The 18,482-nt window shown below is 48.3% G+C and overlaps 7 protein-coding genes across 7 annotated transcripts; 2 read left to right on the forward strand and 5 right to left on the reverse strand.

Moving 5' to 3' along the window:
- Positions 1–126: 126 nt before the first annotated feature.
- On the reverse strand, positions 127–2,901 carry FSUBG_13382 (heat shock protein; the record flags this gene model as incomplete). Its single annotated transcript, XM_036678267.1, has 1 exon — positions 127–2,901. One exon carries the CDS (start codon positions 2,899–2,901, stop codon positions 127–129), a length of 2,775 nt encoding a protein of 924 aa, XP_036531148.1.
- An 894-nt stretch (positions 2,902–3,795) lies between these two features.
- FSUBG_13383 (transcriptional regulation of mitochondrial recombination domain protein) lies at positions 3,796–4,634 on the forward strand (the record flags this gene model as incomplete). Its single annotated transcript, XM_036678268.1, has 2 exons — positions 3,796–3,987; positions 4,050–4,634. 2 exons carry the CDS (start codon positions 3,796–3,798, stop codon positions 4,632–4,634), a joined length of 777 nt encoding a protein of 258 aa, XP_036531149.1.
- Positions 4,635–5,117: 483 nt separating this feature from the next.
- FSUBG_13384 (uncharacterized protein) lies at positions 5,118–6,545 on the reverse strand (the record flags this gene model as incomplete). The annotated part of the gene is made up of 4 exons (XM_036678269.1): positions 5,118–5,252; positions 5,387–5,914; positions 6,199–6,381; positions 6,483–6,545. 4 exons carry the CDS (start codon positions 6,543–6,545, stop codon positions 5,118–5,120), a joined length of 909 nt encoding a protein of 302 aa, XP_036531150.1.
- Positions 6,546–7,722: 1,177 nt separating this feature from the next.
- Positions 7,723–8,849, reverse strand: FSUBG_13385 (uncharacterized protein; the record flags this gene model as incomplete). The annotated part of the gene is made up of 3 exons (XM_036678270.1): positions 7,723–8,594; positions 8,652–8,712; positions 8,787–8,849. 3 exons carry the CDS (start codon positions 8,847–8,849, stop codon positions 7,723–7,725), a joined length of 996 nt encoding a protein of 331 aa, XP_036531151.1.
- A 1,283-nt stretch (positions 8,850–10,132) lies between these two features.
- Positions 10,133–10,690, reverse strand: FSUBG_13386 (cupin 2 domain protein; the record flags this gene model as incomplete). The annotated part of the gene is made up of 1 exon (XM_036678271.1): positions 10,133–10,690. One exon carries the CDS (start codon positions 10,688–10,690, stop codon positions 10,133–10,135), a length of 558 nt encoding a protein of 185 aa, XP_036531152.1.
- Positions 10,691–11,065: 375 nt separating this feature from the next.
- Positions 11,066–14,674, reverse strand: FSUBG_13387 (ornithine aminotransferase; the record flags this gene model as incomplete). The annotated part of the gene is made up of 6 exons (XM_036678272.1): positions 11,066–12,117; positions 12,172–12,506; positions 12,559–12,682; positions 13,191–13,629; positions 13,683–13,877; positions 13,928–14,674. 6 exons carry the CDS (start codon positions 14,672–14,674, stop codon positions 11,066–11,068), a joined length of 2,892 nt encoding a protein of 963 aa, XP_036531153.1.
- A 682-nt stretch (positions 14,675–15,356) lies between these two features.
- FSUBG_13388 (proline-specific permease (proline transport)) lies at positions 15,357–17,009 on the forward strand (the record flags this gene model as incomplete). Its single annotated transcript, XM_036678273.1, has 1 exon — positions 15,357–17,009. One exon carries the CDS (start codon positions 15,357–15,359, stop codon positions 17,007–17,009), a length of 1,653 nt encoding a protein of 550 aa, XP_036531154.1.
- Between the last annotated feature and the right edge of the window lie 1,473 nt (positions 17,010–18,482).

Genomic DNA, 18,482 nt, shown 5'->3' on the forward strand with positions numbered 1-18,482 from the left:
TACATTAAGCTTCAGTACAAACACCATGAAACCTTAACTCCGTCATGCAATCGTCAAATTCGTCCATGAAAACAATATCACCACCCAACAGTGCTCCTTCAATCACCAGTTTTTACGTGTAAGCGCTTAGTCGTAGATGTCCTGATCCATGTCATCCAACATCTCGTCGACTGCATCATCTTCATCAACCATATCTTCATCCTCTCCAAGTTCACTGTCGGGATGGTTGGAAAGCACAACAATCTTGCCATCAATGAGCTCGACACGCGCGTATTCACCATCGCGGATGTTGTTGCGCAGGATGAGAATAGCAAGACGATTCAGGACCTCCTTCTCGATAAGACGGGAGAGAGGTCGAGCACCATAAGCCGGGGAGTACCCGCTGTTGCCAAGGTAATCTTTGGCTTCTTCCGACACGTCGATATGGACCTTTCGGCCATTGTCTTCGAGTCGTTTCTGAATCTCGCCAAGCCGAATATCGACAATCTTGCGAATCTCCCTACGTGTGAGACGATTGAAGATGACAACCGAGTTGATACGGTTGAGGAACTCAGGCAAGAAGTAGTTGCGTAAGGCGGTCATGACCAACTCGCGAGTACCAGGGTCGACACGACCCTCCTTCACGCCAGGTCGAACAAGATATTCTGCACCCAGGTTAGAGGTCATAACCACGATGCAGTTCTTGGCGTCCACGACTCTGCCTTGGCCGTCAGTGATACGCCCATCATCCATGAGCTGGAGAAGGACAGTAAGAACCTCCTTGGCGGCCTTCTCAACCTCGTCAAAGAGCAAGATCGAGAATGGCTTGCGGCGAAGAGCCTCAGTGAGCTGACCACCAGCATCATGTCCAACGTATCCAGGAGGCGCACCAATCATGCGACTCAGTGCATGTCTCTCCTGGTATTCAGACATATCAAAGCGGATCATTGCCTTGGCATCGTCGAACAGGAATTCGGCCAGGGCCTTGGTCAGGAGGGTTTTTCCGGTACCCGATGGACCACAGAAAAGGAAGCTCGGCGGCTGATTGGGATTACTAAGGCCAGAACGCTGAAGTCGAATGGCGTTGGCGACAGATTGAACAGCTTCCTTCTGGCCAACAACGACCTTGCCGAGTACCTTTTCCATGTGGATGAGCTTCTCCTTTTCAGAGGTACGCAGGCGAGTGACTGGAATGCCAGTCCATCGAGCGACAATCTCGTTGATGTTGTCTGCCGTGACGATGTCCGTGACCATGGCGCCACCAGAGTCCGTGGTGGCAGTAGCGTTAAGAGCGGCATCGGCAGCAGCTTTGCGAGCCTCAAGCTCCTTGATGACAGCCTCTTGTTCGGGGATGGCACCATATTTGAGATCGGCGGCCTTGGCGTGCTCGGAGTTATTCATGGCATCCTCGAGGCGCTTCTCGAGATCATCGAGCTTGACCTTGGCTTGGTGAATCTCCTCACTGCGCTTAATCTCACTCTGATACTTCTCACGGAGAGGCTGTAACTCCTCTTCCACGTTCTTAGCATCCTTCTTAGCTTGGGCAAGACGAGTCTGCGATGCTTCGTCCTTTTCCTTCTCAAGAGCCGCGATCTCGATCATAAGCTGCCTAAGCTTGCGCTCCAGAGAGTCGATGATTTCGGGCTGAGACTCTCGAGCAACACGGACTGCGGCAGCAGCCTCATCGACAAGATCGATGGCCGAGTCAGGCAGTCGTCGGGATGTAAGGTAGCGCGCCGCCAGATTAGCGGCAGCTACGAGGGCGCTGTCGAGAATAGTGACTCGGTGATGACGGTCATATCGCTCCTTGAGACCTCGAAGGATAGAGACCGTCTCAGGGATGCTTGGTTCCTTGACAATAACCTGCTGGAATCGACGTTCGAAGGCGGCATCCTTCTCAACGTACTTGCGGTATTCAGCAAGGGTAGTCGCACCGATACAGTGTAGTTGGCCACGGGCAAGCATGGGCTTGAGAAGGTTGGCAGCATCCATGCCTCCCTCACCGGACGAACCAGCGCCCATGAGAAGGTGGATTTCATCGACAAAAAGAATGATTACATCCTTTGACTCGGTAATCTCCTTCAAAACACCTTTCATTCTTTCTTCGAACTCTCCACGATACTTGCTGCCAGCGACAAGTGCACCCACGTCAAGTGAAAGGAGCTTGCATGACTTCAAGTTATCAGGAACGTCACGGTTGACAATTCGCTGTGCCAGTCCTTCAATGACTGTGGTCTTGCCTACACCAGGCTCACCAATAAGGACAGGGTTGTTCTTGGTTCGTCGAGAGAGGATTCTGACAACTCTGCGAATCTCTTCCTCTCGACCAATGACGGGGTCGATCTTCTTCTCACGGGCCATCTCAGTCATGTCAATAGTGAACTTGGCCAGGTTCTCATTTTCCTCTTCAGTATCAGCCGTCTTGCTGTCGACTCGCTTTGTTCCGCGAATAGCCTGTACTGCTTCTTGTACCAGTTTGGGCTTGGGAATGTTGGCTTCCTTTAGAGGTCCTTGGATGGTTGAATCCTCAGAAAGGGCAGTGATGAGGTGATCCACGCCAATGTATGTATCCTTCTGCACCTTCTGCAGTTCCATGGCCTTTCTTAGCACATTGTGGAACTGAGGTGCCAAAGAGACATGCTCAGGTGGGGGGTCTTGACTGGGGAGTCGAACAAGGGTTTTCTTGAGGGCTCGATCGAAGAGTTGAGGGTCGCCATGTGCTCGCTCAACGACTTGTCGGAAGAGTGTGCTTGTAGGAGGAGGACCATTCTGTTGATCCTTTGAAGGGTCCGGGGGAGGGTCGAGCAGAGAGACAGCGAGATGAACCGGTGCAAGCTGGGAGTGGCCGTATTGTTCAGCCAAGGCCATGGCATCCTCCACGGCCTTTTGGGCACGGTCTGTGAAGTCCATGCGACTATTCATGATTGCGGTGTTGTAGTGAGAGTGTAAACGATAGGTAGTTGAAACAAGAGAATTATTTGTGTACGTATCAGTCGTACAGTTCAGTAGTGTTGCCCAGTTATTAACGTAGTATGTATGTAAGAGAAGGGCGATGTCAGGTTTTCTGACTTGGGAAGATTGGGTATCGTTTGATGTTGTGGGGTATAGTTGCTTGCTGTACTTTTAATGCAGAGAAGAAAGAAAGTGATACGGAAGACCGAGGATCAAGAGATGAATTTATTCACGAATTAGGTGGATCTCATGGAATAAACAAGCCATTTCATGGAAGCATCTGGCAGAGAATATCGTCCGACATGAAGTATCGAGATCTTGCTGTCAGGATCTAGCAAGATCAAGTACCATCAATACAAGCTCGTGGAAATCTCCAGCCCAACCCATCAGCTTCTGGCAGCTTCCGGATTCTTCGACGTCATTGGAGCAAGGTTGAACCTGGAAGGTCCATGCTGAGAGCTTATTGGCTATAGGCTTCTTATCTTATCACCCGATGTTGTCAGTATGATCTGCTTATGCTTTTCCGAAAATGGTAGCTAAGACCGTTTGGTACCTTGGTCACTCCGTACAGTTGCCAACTTCCAGGTGAAACGGCCAAAAACACAAAGCCTTCAATTGCGTGAGAGTCTTTTGACACCACAAAGTCTAAACACAAATGACGGATGATAGTAGCCAGGTTTGATAAGTAGTCTAGTTGACAATTAAGATGATTGTAGATTGAAACAGCCCCAAAATAGAGATCGACCAACTCTCGATTCCAATGTCACGTGACCATACGCTCGTCCGTGATTGAACCGGCGATACTGGCATTTTTTCCCATCAGTCCCCAGTATCAAGGCCATCTCAACTTCACAGTGGGCGACCATGAACACGGCACCGACATCTCGACTGGGCCAATTGCCCAGCTACGTACGGATATGGGTGCGACACGGCCATTTCGGCAAGAAGAAGGATGGCAGAGGATTCCCTCCACCTGAGGGACATGGGGAGGATATCTGGGTATTCGGCCACAGAAGAACGAACCAAATTATTTACAGCTTTGATAAAACGCTAAACGTGAGTTCAATTATATAAATTTCCTGGTAAGCTGCATAGATAAACTAACTTTGATGTCGTAGGGCTTCCACGATCTTAAGCAACTCCCTTTCAATGGTAAAAAGACAAAACCGGCCAAACTCCGAAAAGACTACTGGTCTCCCTTCGCACACATCTCCTTCCCCGCCGGGCAAGGCTCCATCGGTCGATCCGTCTTCCAAAAATTGCGCGAGTTGAAGCACCTGCACGAGGTAGCGTGGGACGACGACTTCCGATATAAGAACCCCGAAGAGTTCAGTGAAGCCGACCGCAAGCGAGTGGCTCAGCAGAAGGAGAAGGGCAACATAAATCATCGCCCCATCAGAACCAGAGAGGAGCGCGGCATTGCTCTTAACGCCCAGAAGCCAAACTCCATCGCCGACATAGCGTCTGTTCTGAGTGGCGCTGGCCGCGGCAACAAAATCGTTCTATCAGAAGATGCCGAGGGCGCTGAGAAGAAGCTTTTGGATGTCAAGGTAAGCTGGGCAAACGACCAGGACAGGGAGTACGCCCAGAAGTGGTCTGAAAACGTTACACATGGTCTGTTCGAAAAGCCGAGCTACATTTCGAACGAGCCCGAAAAGAAGAAGGAGGAGGAGGAGAAGGCACTGGAGCCAGTGGCTGAATGAAGAACCCAAAAGAGGGGATTAAAATGAACAAAAAGCCTCAGGAGATGGCATAAAATTGGTTGGGTTGGAGATTGAGTCTTCTACGAACATCCAGGCTCTCCTGCTTCAGTCATTATTATACGTGTTCTACCTCCATTGTATAAAATGTGTATTTTGGACTCCATCGGGTTGGACCATATGGAAAGGTGTGTCACCGAGTGTCTAAAGACTTAACAGGGACATTCCTCAGACAGTTGGCAAATGTTTGTAGATGAAGGAGCATGTATATATTCATCAGGTGGCGTGGTGCCAAAGTCGCTGTAACATAATAGCTGTACCATCAACTAAATCCAAAGACTCATAAATCATTCGTTACCCCGGCTCGTCGCCAGGTGCAAAAGTCCAATCTGACAGAGGGCGGAAACGCCAAAACAGGTCGAAACCGTAGAGAGAGAGAAAGCAATCCCTGAAAAAGCAGAGCGAGCACATAGCTGATTACCTAGGTTAGATAGGTAGCGCAAACTGCTTCAGGTACTCGTAATCAGCTACGTTGTCCTCGACCGTCTTGCGGATAACCTTTTGCGCCTCAGGGCCATACTTGGCGGTCCATTCCTTATCTTCTGACTCGGTGGTCATCGTCTTCTTTAGTTAGCATTGTCAGCCTTTTTTTCACCCTACCACAAGAAGCGCGAACGAACAGTGGATGTTGTTGCAGACCAACAGGTGGAGGGATAGTAGGAAGGGTGCGATTATAAGAAATCGTTTCAACGTACCTGGTGATGAGTACGGGGCCTCAGAGCCGAGCTCTTGATAGCATCGTTGTGCCAGCCATTCCATTTCTGGAAGGCAATGGTCGCATAGTTGCAATCTTCGTCATTCCACTCGAGCATCTCGGGCTTGAAGTCAATGCCCGTCTTCTCGCAGTAGAGACGAATGGTCTTCTCGGGGTTATCGAGAAGATCATCAGCGTCGATAACAACGAGATTGTCCTTATCGACGATGTTCTCCTTGATCAGGAAATCAAAGAAGCGCACGAGCTCCTTATAACCGGCCTCATTGGGCATGAAGTCATAAAAACCAGTGACTTCGTCCAGAGGCGGCACCGTGCAACGGTAGTATGAAGGGATAGCTCGGCGAGGGTGGCGGATGAGGAAGGTGAATTGGAATTGCTTCAGGACCTCTAGTGGCAAAACAGTTGGGTTACCGGGCTCTTCCTCTCCCAGAGATGGTGCAACCTTGGTAGGCTTGTTGTCTGGGGCCATGAGGTAGTAGGCCATGTCCTTGATGAAGATTCGCTTACCCTGGGAAGGTGTTAGTATATTGCATCAATTTGAAGAGTCTCTCATGGCGCGGTTCCCGCCAATGGCGATAGAATGATAAGGACATGTAACATTGATATGCACATTCATGAACATCCTTTATCAATCGAGCGCATGCTGCAGATAAAAAACTTGGCCGTGGCACAATGTTTCTTGTTTGGCTTGCAGTTCCCCTCATTCGACAAGGCGGGGGTAGTCACGGGGAGTTCGGGGAGTTCGGACGATCGCATGAACCATGATGAGAATGGAGGGGAGATTATACTGACATCTTTGCCCGCATCCATGACCTCGTTGAGGACGTCCTTGTAGGTCTTTTGCGAGAAACCACTCTGCTCACGAGTGGCAGTGTCGTTTCTGAAACGATCACTGAGGATCTCAGGACCATAGTAGAAGGCATCTCCAAAAGGTTCGTGAACGCTCTCTAGGATATCGCGGCGGGCCATGAAGACCTATGAAATAACCAGAGTTAGCATCATGGCAGAGAGCGCAATCATACAATTTCAGCACTGGGAATACGGCATGATCTTGGATTTTCGGGGGCTTGACATACCCGCTCAAAGGCTGTAGAGCATGCACGTGGGTGCGTGGCAGTAAAGATAGGGCGGAGCGCCATTTTGGGATAAAGAACCAAGAGTAAAAGGGAGATATAGCAGTTAAGTGTTGTCGCTGCAACATTAAGCTGGAGGAAGAGCAGAAAGGGTGAGAAGAAGAGTAAATGTCCAAGAACACGAAACAGCAGATCAAGCCATTAAAAGGTACTGCAGTATTCGAGACGCTCAGCACACAGCAGGTAGGTAGGTAGGTACCTGAGTAAGGTACTCACAGAGTTTGCTGGAGAGCTTCCGGACCATCGCCCGATGGTAACTAATTGTTGAAGCGATGGTCCGTAGACCATTACTAACCTGGTTAGGCCCTCCCACCTTGAACCTGGGCGTGTGGCTCATGAACGACCCTTAGTGGTCTCCCTCTGAGTGTTGCGCATGCGGCGTTAAGGCGTGTACGTCATGTTGGTCGATAGTGGTCTCCGCTGGGGCAACAAAGACGAGATATCTCTCAAGTATCCGAGTTTTCTCGCTCCTCATTGATGCTTTTTGAGCCCATCCCACAGTCCCCCAAGGCTTTATCGGGCCCTTCGTTTTTTAATCCCTGCCCTTAGTGGCCTTGCAAAGCTTTCCCAAGGGTCAATTCCTCCGACCTGCCCCACGCGGCTGGGTCAAGCCCGATCCAGGCCAATCCCACGCATGTCTTTTTCCGTTGCTGTGAGTTGTGTCCTGCAAGTGCCTGAAACAGATTCAATAGCGTAAGCTCAGCATTGGCAAACATGTTCGCGTATCCCGGGTAGTGGGGGAGTCGTCTCTTTTTCCATGAGTGTCAGTCACTCTGTACGAGAGGGCATCGTGGTGGTGGTTTTGTGCAAGTATACATAATCTGACCAAGATAATGTAAAAGTGAGTCCAATGTTCCGTTTACAAAGCCGTTGTCTTTGACGTGGGACGGTCCGACGGCGGTACAGGAAATACAGTATGATCTTCAATGCGCCCAGGCCCTGCTAAAGAAAGACCTGCCAGGGCGACCTTAGGTACCTTAGAGAGCACGCAATCAGCCCCACTGGGCTCACGGGGAGTTCTCCAAAGCTTCTCAAGCTATTGCTCTGTTTCCGCGGGGAGTTCGTCGCGACTTGTAATGCTGCCTTTTGCATCGCGTGTATGCAAGAGGTGCTGCTAGTTGTCAAAGTGAATGCACGTACATCATGGAATTGGTGGACAATTCGTTTGTTGCTTTTGGTAAAGTTATATGTATCTTTCCCAGCTTCCAAGCCACCTCCAACTCTCGGCCACACGACTGATTTTTTCCAACGCACCGTTGACCCGGCGCTCAGGATCGACATACTTGTGGCCTTCAAATTCAATGAAGAAAATGTACTGGAAGGGTTTCACAAGGCTTGGTAGAGTGTTGATGCTGGTCAAGTTGATGTCGAATGTTCGGAAGCAGCTCAACACATCCGCCAAAGCCCCAGGTGATGTGTGAGGCACTGTGAAAGAGACAAGCGACTTGCTTCCCTTCTCAGCAACAGCTTTTTCGGTTTTTCCAAGGTCCTTTGGGCCTGCAGCGTTTTTACCAATCACGAAGAAACGGGTAGTGTTATCCTCTCTATCCTCAATCGATTTCCCCAGAAAATCGAGACCATGAAGTTTAGCGGCGAGCTCGCTTGAGATGGCGGCCCAGGTGCCCGTTGTGTCCTTACTGACAATTTCAGCTGCCTTGCTAGTTGAGCTGACTTCGAAAATTTCGACACCCTTGAGATATGTGGAGATGAAAGCTGTACATTGGCCAAATGCTTGGGGGTGCGAATATAAGCGTTGAATGTGCTTGAGGCTCGCCAGGGGCCTGGACCGTGGTTTTGAAGGTGACGGGTCTGTCGCTGTCGGAGTGCAAGTACCGGATCCTTCAGCAATATCCTCGACAGCTGGCACAGGGCTCTTGTGACCAACAAGGCAATGGTGAACGTCCACGTATGTCTCGCCATCGACAGTGATATCCGGATAATGGTTCGTTCTGTCAGCCAGGTTGTCCAAAGTGAAGCTCACAGAACCATTGGTGGAGTTCTCAAACGGCACAACACCAGCTTGCACCTGGCCACTTTGGACCTGGTCAAATACGTCTTTGCCAGGAAAGTCAGTACGGACATCCCGACTGCAATGCATTGACTAAAACGTACCATCAATAGTAACTGCAGGGGAGAATTCCCACGTTGACTCAGAAAAGGCCTGACGGACAGCCTATGGGGCCAGGTCAGTCAAGGCTAGTGGCATGCGGTCGTCGCTATAGGGGATAGCTATAGGATAGGCTTTACCTGATGGGTGTATGAGGCCACTGGGCCGAGGAAGCTGACAACAGGTTTGTGTTGGCTGGCCATGATACCTTGGTTATGATCGGTGTCGCCGGATCGACTGAGATTTTTGATGCGCCGTCAAAGGAAAATCTGGAGCAGCGTGACTACACTCTCAGCCCCGAGTCTTAGGGTTGTTCGTGTACCAAGAATGGTTAGGTCTCTGGGAATGTTGTGTTGCAGTGTCTTTCTTGAGGATGAGGCTGTCACCAAGCTGTGAGAAGAATTGGGATGAGATGCAGTCAATTGGCTCAGAGACGAAACTTCTCACGAGCTATTCCGTCTTTACTCGTCTGTGGGTGTCTTCGACTTCAGCTTTCGCCTGTATTTAACCCAATTGAAGACCAAAGAAGGCGTTGGCGATGTCGTGATAATGTCGTGATCGTGGGGAGGAATTGCCTCTCAGTTGTGTGATGAAAAGTTGCAGGGTAACTAGTACGGCACTACCATTTTTTAGGCGGGCAAATACGGGGTTTGAGATAGTGAGCCACTTGTTCATGCGGGGTTCAACAGGAAAGGTTCGTTTTGGCCTTCGTAGAGGAGCAAAAACAATCAAGTGTCTGTGGGACGAGATCATGCCTTGAATAAAATTATATAATGTCAGAACCCGAATTTCCCATGGAGGTGAGAAAGTAAAGGAGCAAAAAGGACAAGTCATGGCGTTTTCTTTTCTTACAAACATCTGTATTTGCACTATACTGAGGCTAAAGCCGACATCGCTGCCTCTATATACCTCACAATTGAGAATATCTTAGAGAATGGCAGAAAACTCGTCATTTGAATCCAGGGAAGAGGGATACATATTAAAAGTCCGATTTATAGTTGGGAATATTTGAATTGTCTCCCATAAGCTCTTCTTTAATAAGGCAGTTGATTGGATCGACGGGACCTAGGGTAAGGTAAGAAAGGGAAACACATATGAAATGGTCATCCTAAGTGAGAAAAGACTTAGGTAAGTTATATAAAAATTAAATAAAAATTCTATATACTTAGTAGGCTCTTAGATAATTTAGAGATTAAAAGCCTGTCTTCTATTTACTTTAACAATTACTAGCTACTGTTTATAACATGTAGTTTATGACCCTTGAAACCAAACAGTTTAGTCTTAAACATATTAATAAACCTAATTGTTAAAAAGCGCCTAATAAAGAAAGGCACGATGAAAGTCCAACCTTGTGCTAGTGATATGCTATCAATTTAGACCATACAGCAGGCTGATAGTGTAACCCAGGAAATAACAAACCCTGGGGCCAGGCAATCTAACAAAACCGGTCGTATTTAAACCTATTCCCTGTCGCTCAACTGTTCGTTTACCTCACAAATTGATCTGCGAAGCTTGCCCCGAGTCCAACAGCTTCATAGTGCTTCCGTGCTTTGTCCAACTTGCTGAAAACATCTTCCACACCAACAGGATTGCCGTCAGGGTCAACATAGATATAAGCCCCCGTGACATGAAACATGGTCACCATCTCCTTCACATCCTCTGGAACCTCGAGAGTATGAATGTCTCCAGGAGGTTCAAAAGCATAACCGCCCTCTGTCGCCCACCACGGATGCTCTAGATAATGCCAGCGGCCCTTGAGAACTGTTGCGTGCACACAGCCAGCGTGGCGATGACGCGAGAGGATACCAGATCTTCGGACTCGAAGAATGTTGACAAAGTAGCCGCCAGAAACGGAGAGAAGAAGAGGTCGGAACCAAACGTCTGGTGCTTGTGGGACCCAGAGACGCTCGTCGCATTCAAAGTCGAAGATTCCTGGAACGACAAGGTCGTCAGGAACAGCTGGAAGACGAGGACCTCGATATGGAACAGCAGCTTGATCCGCAGGTTCTTTGAGCTCTTCTTCCTTCGAGGTATTTGCTATCATGGTCACAGTTTGCGTCGTAGTAGCCGTCTTGGTGACTGATAAGATTTCTTTGGGTATGAACGGGAAGGGAGAGTTGGTTTGCGTTGGTGTGAGGAAAGTAGAGACAAGCTGGTGTTTTATAACCATTTACCACCGGGCGATCAACAGAGTGACGGTTATATATCTTACATTTAAAGTCTAATGCAGAAACAGTGAGGTGATAAGAGTACATGTCGTTAAGCCGCATGGCGCAACCCCTGGCGCCAACGGCGGCCCCAGATCTGGGGTGGAGCTTAATTGAATGAAGGTCGTATGTCGCTGACATATGTTCTAGGGATTAACTTATGTTCAGTGAGAAGAAGAAGAACCTTTTTCTCGGGATTCGGAACTTCGCAATTACGAAATGGAAAGCTTCCAGCCCCGTTGCTTCACCACATCTGGCCAGTCGACCTTATCTTGGTCTTCCCTCCTTGACCCATCCATTCTTCGCCGCCATACTTCATCAAGAACATCAAGACAAGCCTCAACGTTTCGGAATTTTCGCCACTTGATCATCTCGCCAAGCTTCTCTCTAATAATCTCTATCTCACTTGTCTCGTGGGCTTCTCCTCCTGCCATGAAAAGGGGGAAAAGGAGGGTGCATTCCACGAGGCAACCCTCTGACACTTGTCTGCTAAGCTTACATATCGAATCTACACAAGCACTCAGCTTCGCTTTCAGAATGCCAGAATAGCTTTTGATGTAGCGAGAAAGGGTTCGGTAAAGATGAATGAGCGCCGCGTTGCGGTAGGCTTCACCAAGCAACGCTAGCGGTGAATCATCGTGGCCCGAAGGGCAAACCCAATTCTGGAGTTCACTTTCTATCTTTTGTGAGCGTTCGGCAAAACTATAACCGCGGGTCTGTGATCCCGATTCTGCTTCTGCGAAGTCGGCATTCAGGATGCTAGTCTCGGAGATGAGATACAGTATCCGCGACGCAAATCCAAAATAGGGATCTGCGAGTGTGTCATCCTCTGAGGCCCAGTAGAACCCCCTTACTAATGGACGGCAATTCATCGAGACACTCATCATGATATCATGATAGGCAAAATTGCGGAGAAGCCACCTCCCCTCAAAGGTATCCTGAACAGCTTGCTTTGGATCTACCGCCGCGAGAGAGTCCTCGGACTGCCAAGCTAATGCGGCAGCAGCGCCTTTCAAGTGAGGATACCAGGCATCAGTAGCCTCGGATATTGACTCCATAGAACAGAGGACCATGGTCACAACAAGGCACATCTCAGTGGATAGCTCACTATGCTTCATTGACTTTTGAAGCTGAGCCAAAGCATGTCCACGATGCCTTAGCGAATCCGCTCTGAACTTCTCGTCGCGTAATGCTAAGTGGGAAGAAGCCCATGCTGAGACGGCATACACCAGGGCAGGACATTCGAACGCCATGGGAAGGATAACTTTTCAGGTAAGCTGTTACAGTTATCTAGGTACCTAGTGTTCAGTGCACATACCAGAGAGGAAGCAGTTATTTTCGAGATTCGTGGTCAGTAGAAACGCAAGAGTCACCGTGTAGTAACGCAGCATCACTCGTCTACTTCCCACGAGATTTTCCGAGTTGGCGTCACCAGGTTCCAGCGAGAGTCCAAGAGGTTGACATAGTTGCGTGACCTCTTTGATTTGCTGGTCTATGCTCGGGGTTCTCATAACTCTTGTCTCGGTCACTTCAGAACCTCCCGTAGCCGCCCCAGGTGACCGTAGCACTGAGCGTGGAGGCTCTCGCTTGCATACTAGATTGAGACGCAAACAGTGACTGCAGATGGGGTAAAGCTGGTCACATTTCTTCTTTCTGGGATTGATTAGCATATGGACCTAACTGATGCATGAGACCCCCGACATACCGTTGACGACAGGTTAGACATCCACGCTTCTGTCGAGTATAGCCACCTCTCCGAGTTGAAGCCGAAGGTGGGGGTTTAAGTGATTCGTTCATTGGACTCAAAGTCCTGAAGCGATTCAACTCTCCTATGAGCCCGAGTGAGCTTTAGAAATGGCCAAGAGCGCTATGGGCGGTGATATGAAGAAAGAGAATTAGAGAGGAATATTTGAAGATCGAAAGTTTCGGGTCACATCCCGTTATCAACGATACTCATGCACGGCGCTATGGGCGGGAGAGGCTAATCTGAAGATGGCAACGTGGGGGTTATGCGGGGAACCTAATCCTGGGGTACTATGTAGATCGTTGGCCGAGCTTGATAGTGCAGATATCGAATAGACAGACAACGAGTCAGAAAGGAGCAGGCACAAGGAAAGATTTTGTAATACTGCAAAATTGATTGGAGTTGTTAGCTACCTATCTTGACTAGCTATCTCGGTGGCTACAGTCGTGGGCCGCACCAGTTTCTTTTCTCAAAAGGCTAAAACCCATGGAACTTAGACGGACTGATAGCCATTTACAATATCTGAATGGACATCGGGTCGGGGTTTGATGAACTTTTACTGCAGCGAATGAACTACCTGTTTTGAAGCATACTTAAGAGTCGCGCCCCATGAATATCAACAACCTCAGACATCACAGTCTGAATAGAGTCCCGTAGAATGCCGACCATCCGCTCCAATTCAGACTCGGTTACCACATATGGGGGAGACATTATCACATGATCAACATGGATATCACCAGTTTCACCCAGGTTTCCCAAAATATTCAAGCCCAGATCAAGGGCCCTGTCCACGATCTGGTGGCACAGTCTCATGTTTGCCGGGAAGGGTGTTTTGGTGCGACGATCTTGAACGAACTCAACCGCCCAAAAAAGACCACGCCCACGGATATCGCCGACATATTCCATATGTCCAAGATTTGTTCTCAGAAGTCTCTCCAAGACTTTACCCATTTCTTGGACGTTAGTGAGAATATCTTCATCACGGATGATGCGTTGAACCTCGAGGGCTGCAGCGCAAGCCACTGGATGAGCCTATCGAGAAAGTCAGCCAGCTCCTCGTCAACCTCTCGTCATATAAAGCTTACCTGGAATGTGTGTCCATGGGCTAATCCCTGAGATCCGTCTGCAAGGGCGTCGAATATCTTATTGCGAAGCAACACGCCAGATAGGGGAACAAAACCTCCACCAAGAGCTTTGCCTATAATCTGAATGTCAGGCCCTGAAATGCCCTCTTGTTCCCAAGCATGCATAGTGCCGGTTTTTCCCATACCGCACATAATCTAAGATGTGTTAGGAACTATGGTCATCGGTACAATCAGCAGTAACTCACTTCATCTAAGATCAAGAGGACATCATGTTTGTCGCAAATCTCTCGGACAGCTTTGAAGTATCCAGGTACAGCAGGAAGGCAACCTAGAGTAGTTCCACTGACAGTCTCAGCCACAAATGCAGAAACGTTCTCCGGTCCAATACGGAGAATCTCGGCCTCGAATTGATCTGCCAGTCGCTTGACATAACCTTGGTCGGATTCGTTTCCCTTCAGCCTATAAGCGAAGCAAGGATCAACGAAGCTGACATTATGAGAGAGCCAGTGGCGGTACATGGCCCTTCGAGATTTGTGGCCAGAAACACAGAGTGCTCCAATCGTGTTTCCATGATAGCTCTGTTTTCTTGCGATGACATGGTGCTTCTGGGACATTCCTCGCTCGTGCCAATACTGCGTTGCGAGCTTGATAGCAGCATCAGTGGCTTCGCTCCCAGAGTTGACGAATATGGCCTTGGACAGGCCACCGGGCTGCCCTTGCAGAAGCATCGACGCAAGCTCCTCGGTCACATCGCAAGTGAAACGTGCGCCAGAGTAGAGATACGGAAGCTGGTTCATCTGGTTCGCGACCACTTCAGCGATCTCCGGACGCCCAAAGCCGAGACATGATACGGCCGGTCCGGCTGAGGCATCAAGGATCTCACGGCCAGACTCGAGAAATAGAGATACACCCGAGGCAGAAACGACTCTTTCGGGCTTGCGAGCGAACGAACGATGGAGAATGTTCGAGTTGGAGACAAAAGGGTGAGCCATCTTGGATAGTTGAGATTTATGGTCTGTTGCTAGATGCTAGATCCGAATCTTTGAGAGCTAGGTTTGATAGATATATTCGACATATCATCAACTCTCCTTCGGCCCTCCCTGATATCTAGGATACTTTAAGCAACTTCGTGTTAGCCTCCGAAACAACCCCGAACCTAAGTAGCTATCATGAAGCCCCCTCAGGAAATCCCGCCGTTGGCGCCGGGTGAGCTTCATAGCGGCGCCAACGGCGTGGAAAGGCCCAGACTATTACTATCAACTACCTAGGTGCTGATAGACAAGGTTTCTCCACATTTCCCCGCCTTGCAAGCTTCCATATACCGGCGATAGGTAAATTGCTAGTCGTCCGTAGAAGTGAAGGCGATCGTACCAAACCAAGATGAGTGACACCTCTCGCTATCGATTTGGCCTTCCTCATGTTATTCATGAAGATACCTACCTCAGTACCCAGTAGTTTTGTTATTGCATCGTGACTTTTTATTGGCTAAGGCACCCTCATTACATGCCATGGCCGCTTGGGGTGACTTGTGTGGTAGTGAGTGGTATGTGTGTTCTTGTTGAATATAAAATGAGCAAGAAGGCTTCCCTTTCCATGTGGTGCAAAACACTCCCATTCTTCCCCTAAGTTTCTCTTCAACCTTGTCTCGTTGGCGTATAAATATTCATTCCTGCCATGGCAGAGTCTATCCTCACGAGTACTGGGCCCGATCCTCCCAAAGCCAGGGATGAGCAAGAAAAGTCCCCGAGTCGTCTTGATGAAGTTGCAACCATTCGAAATGGTAGCTCCGACCCCGAAAGAAATGAAGATACACACCGTGGCTTCAAGCCTCGGCACTCGCAGATGATAGCCATAGGGGGTGCTATTGGAACTTCACTGTTCCTAGGAACGGCCCAGGTTCTTCGCATTGGCGGTCCTCTGTTCCTCTTGATTTCGTATGGAGTTCTATCTATACTTATCTACTGCATCGTCACGGGAATTGCCGAGATTGCAACCTATCTCCCTGTTCCAGGAGGCACTATGGCCTACTACGGACACAAATACGTGTCTCGCAGCATGGGCTTTGCAATGGGATATCTCTACTGGTACTCACTTGGCATCTTGATCCCCTACGAATTCGTCGCTTCTACACTTCTCATCAATTATTGGGGCACTGCGGTCAATGGCGCCGTATGGATCACCATCATATATGTTGTCATTGTCATTGTTAACCTCTTCCCGGTCAGAGTCTTTGGAGAGTGCGAGTTTTGGAGTGCAGGCATGAAAGTTCTGCTCATCTTAGGCCTCATATTTCTCTCCATTGTGCTGTTCTTCGGGGGAGGCCCTGATAAAGATGCTCTCTACTTTCGATACTGGAAAGACCCCGGTCCAGTGAGCGCTTATATCGTGGAGGGTAATGCCGGACGACTCGTTGCACTACTTCAGTCTTTTGTTCTAGCATCCTTCGCATTCGTCTTGGCCCCTGAACAACTCATTGTGACAGCAGGCGAGATGCAATCACCACGCTATAACCTCCCCCGAGCCGCTCGACGATACATTTGGCGCCTGGTCGTTCTTTTTATGCCCTCCGTCCTCGGAATTGGTGTAGTCTGCGCATCAAATGATCCCCGACTTACAGCACCTGGGACTGCGCGCTCACCTTTCATTATTGCCATCAAGAACGCCGGCATCCCTGTACTGGACAGCATCGTTAATGCACTGATCCTCCTTTCGGCGATCACGGCTGCGAACGCATTCCTCTACTCTGCCTCTCGGAATCTTTATTCACTTGCAAAGGCCGGATATGCACCTGCGATATTCAAGAGATGCAATAGATACGGCCTTCCATATTATGCGGTACTGGTCACTGCCTCCCTTGGATGCCTAGCATACCTTAGCCTGTCAAATAGTAGTCTGACAGTCTTCAACTGGCTAATCAACCTCACCAATACCTCCGGCTATATTAGTTGGATCTGCTGTGGTATAATTTACGTGAGATACCGCAAAGCCATCACTCATCATAAGTTGGAGTCCCCATATCACTCCCGCCTACAGCCATGGGGCATGTACTTCGGAGTCATTGTCTCCATCATTCTTTTGCTCATCAACGGATTCACTGTCTTCTTTCCTTCAAAATGGTCAGTTGGTGATTTTTTCACGGCTTACATCGGCATCCCTGCGTTTCTGCTCATCTACTTTGGTCACCGGCTGTATCATCGGGGAGATGGATGGGTTAGAGATTCTGAAGATATTGATATGTATGAAGGGATGGATGAAGTACTGGCTGCAGAGAGACCACCGCCCGTTAGGGGTAACATCACTCGGAGACTGTGGGCTTTGGTAGAATAATCTTTCAAAATCTGCCCTGGGCCAGTTGCATAGTCCTCAAAGAGCAAGGAAACCTCTGACCCCAGCTTCCTTGAGTACCAAGAAAAAGTAGTGTAAAGGTCTCCCAAGTCCAATCTAAGTTTATATGATTATTCTTATCATTTAGAACAGAGGTCTCAAATCGACCTGCCTCCGCTTTGATAGTCTAAATCGATAATGCATTCCTGGTACAAGGTTCATCTTCGCCTAGGATTTTCTTATCGAGCGTATTGGAACAGTGAGATATATTTGAGAATGAACAGTTCAGTTTTGAGGGGCTATAGAATCCATTGGCTATAGCTTATGGTTATTCGTTTCATGATTGCCGGCCCGCGGATGAGAGACTACTTACCTCTAATTACGATACCAAGAATAGTTGATCAAGGCTCTACTAAGTTGTACCAAACCAACTCAACTCCTATTGAGTTTACCTGAGTTTTTGAATCATTTAGAAAACGAGTCTTAATTCTCTTGCCCCCCTTGGATTTATGCATTGACCGTTTTGTCCAACTGCAAATGCACGGTATATTGAAGGACCGCCTTCAATGTTGGAACACTGCTGGTGAAGATGGGTATGCCGAAGGTGATATGAGGGAGATGATGATATGCTAGCTATCAATGCTAACTACCTTATATCGTTGATGCTTGTGCATAGTACCCGCAGGGAGGTAAACAGGCGGGATGATACGGATAGCATCCAATGATACATACATACAAGCATTGCAAACAAATCGATCGGATCGTAGGGCCGGGTCACAATTGATATCCATGTGCGCCTGATAATAATCCTTGACAACCTCCTTATAACCTTGGTCCCTATACGTCGCATTGACTCGCGAAGACTCAGACTTTGAGATGTCCCTATCATATTGTTGGCACATATAGGACAAAGCTCTCAGGAGTGCGTGGGTATTGATACCAGATCGCCCACTTTCCGATCAACAGAGAGTCCAAGCGTAGAAAGCAGGCACGGATTACGGGGCCATTTAGGATGACGAAGCTCGTTTGACGACCTTAGTACCTATCTATGGATGTATGTATGGACGTACTCCGTATAGAGAGTGGTCTTGTGTGAGCTTAATCGAAGTGTGGATTTCCATTAAGGGGGTAAGGCGCCTAATAAGTGGTATTGACTGAAGCAATGTGGTTACAGTAATGGATGGATATAAGAATTAGAGTTCAGAAGTTATACATGTGCAATATGCAAACCCCGGATAACACAACGGGCTATAAAATAAATAAAGGCTATAATTAGAAAATATATATCTATATATAATTAATATATAAATCTATAGTAACTGCTATACCTAGAGCAATTCTAAAGCTTATATAAGATTACTATAAAAACTATAAAATATATATTATTATTTTTATTCCTTAGTACCTTTATACTTAATTATTAAAAAAATACTATTTAGTAAAGTAAAGTTATTACTAGCTTTTTATATTTAATAG

The sequence above is a fragment of the Fusarium subglutinans genome (assembly GCF_013396075.1).
Source record: "Fusarium subglutinans strain NRRL 66333 chromosome Unknown NRRL66333_c0000337, whole genome shotgun sequence".
In the NCBI taxonomy this organism is placed as follows: domain Eukaryota; kingdom Fungi; phylum Ascomycota; class Sordariomycetes; order Hypocreales; family Nectriaceae; genus Fusarium; species Fusarium subglutinans.